Source organism: Alligator sinensis, unplaced genomic scaffold (genome assembly GCF_000455745.1).
Source record: "Alligator sinensis unplaced genomic scaffold, ASM45574v1 scaffold297_1, whole genome shotgun sequence".
NCBI lineage: Eukaryota > Metazoa > Chordata > Crocodylia > Alligatoridae > Alligator > Alligator sinensis.
The window spans coordinates 5,490,163-5,496,722 of NW_005841848.1; the positions used below are offsets into that span (position 1 = coordinate 5,490,163).

At 41.8% G+C, this 6,560-nt stretch overlaps 1 protein-coding gene across 1 annotated transcript in view; it reads left to right on the forward strand.

Moving 5' to 3' along the window:
- Positions 1 to 6,560, forward strand: part of PNPLA8 (patatin like phospholipase domain containing 8) — a 79,124-nt gene that overhangs the window by 35,300 nt on the left and 37,264 nt on the right. The window contains exon 7 of the mRNA XM_006015964.3: positions 1,591 to 1,785. Within this exon, the coding sequence (XP_006016026.1) occupies positions 1,591 to 1,785 (195 nt within the window). The remainder of the gene's footprint in view (positions 1 to 1,590; positions 1,786 to 6,560) is intronic.

Consider the following 6,560-nt stretch of genomic DNA (forward strand, 5'->3'; position numbering starts at 1 on the left):
CCCGGCCCCTGCCATTCTCAGCTGGCTTCATGCGGTGCTGGCCGGGCTGGTCCGATTACTGCTGTGTTCTGTGGTCTTGGCCATGAAGCTGGGATGTGGTGCCAGCAGCAGACAGCAGGAGAAGTGGCAGTAAGCAGGAGCATGGGGCCTGCACCGGTGCCTCGAGGCTGAGAGCAACAGGAGTGAAGAGCCCTGGCTTGGTGGAGCGCTGGAAGGGTCTCTGCTTGCCATGGGGTGGGGGGCAGACTATGTGCAAAACCTCCCCCTCAACACATTCCACAACCCTCCCCAGATCCACCTACGCTCCACACGTACACCCCACGCCTACCAACCCTCCATACATACACACCCACACCGTCCCCCACAGCCCACCCACAATATACAAGAGTAAGACTTCATTTTAAGGTATTATACTATCACCTGTAAATTACACTACACACACACTGGTAAATCAGGACAAAAATATTTTTTGAAATGAAATTAAGGGATGTTGTAGTACGTTTGATTTTTTTAGTATATGTTTCAGTATTTTTCTGGTTCCTAAGTGGAAAACCCCCTTGCTAAAGGGAGTACTTATGGGAGACAAGGGGAGGAACTTCTGATGGCAAAGGTCAGGGGTTAGAGGGCAGGACTTCTGATCCCAAGCTGGTGACCAAGAGGCAGGGCACCTGTCAAGGGGCGGGGCTACCCTTGTGGCCCTCAATGGCTTGCCAAAATTCAGAAAGCGGCCCTTCGCCCAAAATAATTGCCTGCACCTTTGTTTTATTCTCTCTTCCTCCTTGGGGAAGGAGTTATCTCAGTAATGGCTGCTGTTACTGGTTGACATGGAAGAAGCACTGATGAGCTCCGCAGCGAGCTGCATCCATATTTTACAACCAGGAGGGCAATGGGACATGACTTAAGACCTTTGAGGATTGAAACAGAAAAAAGGGGAAAAAATTTTGGAAAAAATATCCCACAGAAATCAGGGGTGTAACATGTATATTGAATTAAGAGATGGATTCAAGCCAGTGATGTGAATTGTGTTTACCTGTTTTACTACATCTTGGTAATATATGGCATACGTCACATGATTGCTACTGTATTCATATAAAGTAGGACATGGTTTAAACTTGAATGAACTTGAACTTAAGGTAAAGTAAAGTAAAGAGAAAATCTTACTATTTTCAATGCCTTCCAGATGTGTTTAGGGAGCCATCAGTTAAAGTATAGCCAAGTTATTCTGTTGGAGGATTTCAGAGAGGGCTCTACTGAATGTCCCCATGTGTATATGGTGGTTTGAGCCAACATAACCAGAACTAAACTAATTCACTCTGAAGTTTTTGGTGTCTAGCATTTTTGGTAGCTTTCCTTAAAAATGCGTTCTTGAAATGCCTCTCAGGTTTGCTAATATTCGCTTTAATTCTTTACATTTTTATTTTCCTTAGTTTCAACATACACTACAGAAATAAACATAATACAGTACGTGTTGTGTTACCTACCTGGAAGGCTAGGTGTTTTACAAAGTCAGTATCTATTCACTAGTTCTAGATGAAAATGCTATTGTTTCCTCTGAAATTTATCTTTTTTTTTTTCCTCTTAAATTCCTAGGTAGCTGCAGTAAGCACCATTGTAAGCAGAGGAACACCACTGAAAGCATTTGTTTTCAGAAACTACAACCACCTTCCAGGTGTCAAGTCTCATTATATTGGAGGATGTCAGTATAAATTATGGCAGGCTATTAGAGCATCATCTGCTGCACCAGGTTACTTTCAGGAATGTACACTGGGTAATGACCTTCATCAGGTAAGTTTGAAAGAGTATATTCCAATAAATATGCTCTTATGTTGAATTTGGTTAAAATATATATGAATAATGAAATACTTACTGAAATCAGAATGAAACAAGATAATTTAAATTAGGAAGTAGCAGCAAAGAGAGAGCCCAGGAATATTAGGGAAAGGAAAGCTAATTCTTAGCTTTCCTAGGAATTATACAGCTGTAAAGATAAGCATAAAATAATAGTGGCAACCATGATCCATACAGTTGGGTACTTACAGTCCTCATTCTAGAAAGAAACATTATATGAGAGTTGCAGATTTCTACAAAGTTCCTGCTTTCAACTGGTAGTTTAAGTGTTATTTCATTAAACAGGTGCTATGACTTAGTATTTAACAACAGCATAAAGCAACCTTTTCAACTCCATGGGCTGGAGTGACCCAGCTCAGGTCAGAGGTAGGCAGGTGCAGGACCCATCCACCACTGCTGCTTTCTCTCTGCCATAGCACAGGAAAAGCTTCCACTAGTTCCACAGTCTTAAATTGCCAGCCCCTGGCATAAAGTATAAAAAATGTGAATGGATACTAATATGGTACTGTAACTTAATTCCTCCTTAACGAGTGCCAGAACTCTCAAAAGAATTCTGTTTGCTGTCTCCTGAGACTATGTGCTTGTATTATCAGATTGTGCTGCCCTAGTAATTTCTCTTGTAATTTCTGCTTTTACTGACTGTCAGCAGTGTTTATCAGTGGTGATTGAACTGGAGACCTTCAGTTCCAAAGGCTCTAGAGCTAAAATAAAAATTGGATTACATTGTAATTATAGTGAACTCCAACCTTGCATATGGAACAACTACTAGATAAGGGTACAGCACACTTCAGCCAACAAGTGATACTTAAAGCAGGGCAGGCCACATCAGGAACTGCATGTTGTGCAGGCTGCACCAGGGTGAGCCACAACCCCTTCCCCCCACCAGTCTGCACACCCTGTGGATGTTCTGCCTCCTGCCCCCATTACACTGTGCACCCATGACTCCCTCCACCCCTGCACCGTGCACCCACAACCTCCTTCCCCTCTCTTCACCAACTCCCCCAGTACACTGCACCCACATAACCTTGGCTTCACCCTCAGCTCCTCATGCTGCAGTATTGCTCCACCCCTTGGGCTGGGGGCAGGAAGTGGCAGCAGGGGCAGATGGGAGACTCCAGTTGCACTTGCAGTCAAAACACTTTGGGGGTGCACTGTCTGTGCACAGCTTGAAGGCTGCCAGTTGGACAGTGACTTAGACTATTCTCTGATTTTTTCCAAGTGAGTTACATTAGTGTCATTTTTTGCAAACTTCTCTGCAAAGATCCATCATATAACTTGTCTGAATGATGAATACAGAAGAATCAGTCTGTAAATAATTGAATCGTATCTTTTTCTAATAGAGACGAGTATTTTATTTAGCATATTAGGAGGAAAAAGTAATATAGAATAAAACTGAGGAAAAAAAACATTTTAGATTGAATCTAAAGAGAATTTCCTCACAGTGAGAAATTATATAAGAGTTTTGCTGTGGAATAATCTCCTAAAGTGGTAAAAGTCCAAGCTCTTTACATGTTTTCCAAATATATTGTGTGAAACAAGTCCTGAGTGTAATTACACAAAACTAAATGTGTTCATGGTAACTGCAGAACTTGTATCCATTTTATAAATTTTCCACATAAAGAATCTAATTAATGGGGGGTCATTTTATAATCAGGATTGTCTTATGTTCGAATAAATACAGTAGGTAGAGACCTACCAAATTTGCAGTTATGCGATATTTGCAGAAATCGTAAATTTGGTAGGTCCCCTGTGAAAAAGCATGGGGACCACAAAAAAGCTGGAAAATGTCCAGCTAGCAGGGAGGGAGGGAGGAAAGGGAAACAGAGGCAGGAAGCTCTGGCATCATGAAGCACTGTGGGGCAGGGACGGGGAATTTTGTAGCGGAGTCTGGTGTGTCCCCCATGTCTCTGGCCAAGGGGCTCCAGAAGTCCTGCCCCTCCCCAGAGATTGACAGGTAGCTACCTGTCAATCTCTGGGGAGGGGGGAGACTTCTGGGGCCCTGTAGCCAATCAGAGGCATCCACAAAAATGGTGACTGGCGCAGCGACCATAAAATCAGAGGCAGGGTAGCCCCTGTGAATTAGGTAGTTCCCTAAAAATAGGACTTCAATAGCGCTCAAATTTATTTCAGTGCAGTTTTTCAATTGAGTGCTGCCTATATTCACGTGCTCCAATGTTCCAGTTAGAGGATATCGGAGCAGACTTAATTTAATCAAGTCTGCTGAAGCAGACAGGCAGGAGTACTTTAAGCTTGTTGAACAAGCTTTAATTAAAGCGCCCCCACTGCTATTTTGAAATATAGGATGCTGAATAAACGGGATGCTGCAACATTTTAATTAATACAGCTCCCAAGAGCCACTATAATTAAAACTTCCCTTCCCACCACCCTGGAGCACGTGTTTAGGCTTTCTTTTTTTAATCGCATCTATTGTATATTGTTGCATATTCATAGGAGTAAAGTGACTCATTGTATATCCCTACCAGTACAGAATTATTCCTTATTACTCTATATTTTGTTCATTCTGTCCAGTTTTAAATGTCAAGAAGTAGGATTTTATTAACTAATTTCAAGTGTTTGATAAATTTTGCAGTTAGGGAAAATATATTAAAACTTCGTAAACTGCATAACTTTGCAATTTAAGCCATTATTTTTCAAGTATGAATGTTGATAAGCAACTGGCTTACTATAATCAGCAATATAAACTACTGGCTACTAAACATTTCTGTGTAGTTCTTTCTTTTCCACATTTTTTTTATATGGGGAAGATGTTTCTACCAAATCAACCAACCCTGAGAATTCTTCTGTTTTAATGCATTGCTTTGTCATCTGCATTTTAAGGTCATTTCTTTTATGCAGTGGGTTTTATGTGGCATAGCACATGCACATTTTTCATAAGTGCAATTGAGCATGGGAAGAGGAGAAAAATTTAGGGCGTTTTATTTTAAAAAATTAAACATAACAGGCATACATGTCATGCTTATTCACACTTAAGAACTACTTGAGACCTAGCTGTTTGGTCATCTTCTATCTCGGTGGTTCTCAAACTTTTTGGACTGGAGGCACCCCTCTATAACTTTTGTGAATTGAGTGGCGCCCAGTTTTAAAAACTAATGTATATATTATACTGCTTACCTCCTTGCAGGGGGGACAGACAGTGGGGGGCAGGGGGGAGAGGTCAAGGTAAGAAATCATCCAGACAGGGACAAAACTGAGCCTGCACTTACCTGCTTCTCAATTCACACCTCACTTCTCTTCAAACCCTTCAAAGGATCTGCTGGTACCCAGGGTACCTCAGCACCAAGTTTGAGAATCACTGTTCTGCCTGGCCCAGGAGGACTGGAAAAGGTCTCAGTCTTTGAAGGACTTCCAAGCTTAACTGCACAAATGGGTTACTGTTAAGCAGTGTAAATACCTCTTTTTCATCTTCTCACCTTTCCTCCTGCTCTTTTCTTAGCTGGAAAGCACTGTTCACATCAAAGATTGTATAGCTTCTACATCAAAGACTATGTAGAATCAAAATCTGTATGTGTAGCATTTTTTTTATTTTTAAGAATATTTAGGCTGATACAGGCTGCTTTTTAATACCTTAAGGCAGCAGCTGGCAACCTTTTCAAGTTGCAGACCAGAATGGCCAAGCTTGGGGGAGAGGCAGGCAGGTGGGAATGCATTAGAATATAAGAAACATAGGAAGTACCATACTGGGTCAGACCAATGGTCCATCTATCCTAGTATCCTGTCTCCAGCAATGGCAGAAGTAGATGCTTTAGAGGGAGAACATCTCTGGAGTGAACCATCCCCTCTTCAGTACCCTTCCTGGCATCCACCATTAGTTAGAGATGCCAGAGGCAACCATTCTGTTCAATAGCCATTGACAGATTTGTCATCCAAACTTATCCAGTCCCTTTTTTAACCTGGCTATTTTAACTGCCTCCACCACCCCCAGAAAAATTAATTCCATAGGTTAACTACATGTTGCTTTAAAAAGTACTTTCTCATGTTACTTTTAAACCCATTACCTACTCATTTCAGCAAACACCTAGTTCTAGCATTCTGGGGCTTGGTGAGCAACAATTCCCTGTCCACTTGGTTCACACCCTTCATGATTTTATAGATCTCTGTCATATCCCGCCTCAGCCTTCTTCTTTCCAAACTTAAGAGTCCTAACCTTTTATTCTCTCTTGGTATGGCAGCTGCTCCAGGCTCCTGATCATCATAGTTGCCCTTCTCTTTGCCTTTTCTAATTCTGCTACATCCTTATTTAGATGTGGAAACTAGAACCGCACACAGTATTCAAGATATGGGCTTACAGTCGATTTATGTAATGTAATTTTATTTTCAATTCCCTTCTTAATGATGCCCAACATTTTTAGTGGCTGGTGCACATTAAGCTGACACTTTTGAAGAGCTATCTACAGTGACTCCAAGGTCCCTTTTGCGGGAGCATTGGGGAAAGCTCCCCGTCTCTGAATGCTACCCAATCCCCACATCCCTGGGTGGGATCAAATGGCTTTGCAGGTCATAGGTTGTTGATCCCTGTTTTAAGGTCACTGCATACCATTCTGGCAGTACATAAAGTACACAATAGTTTTGTTATACTCTAAAGTTTCTTTTCACTCCCAGAGAGCTAGTGTCATGAAAAATCAGGTCCAGTATCTTCAAGTACATAAGAGTGATTATCCTTTTTGCCTTCTTTCCCCCCTCTGCTCTCATCT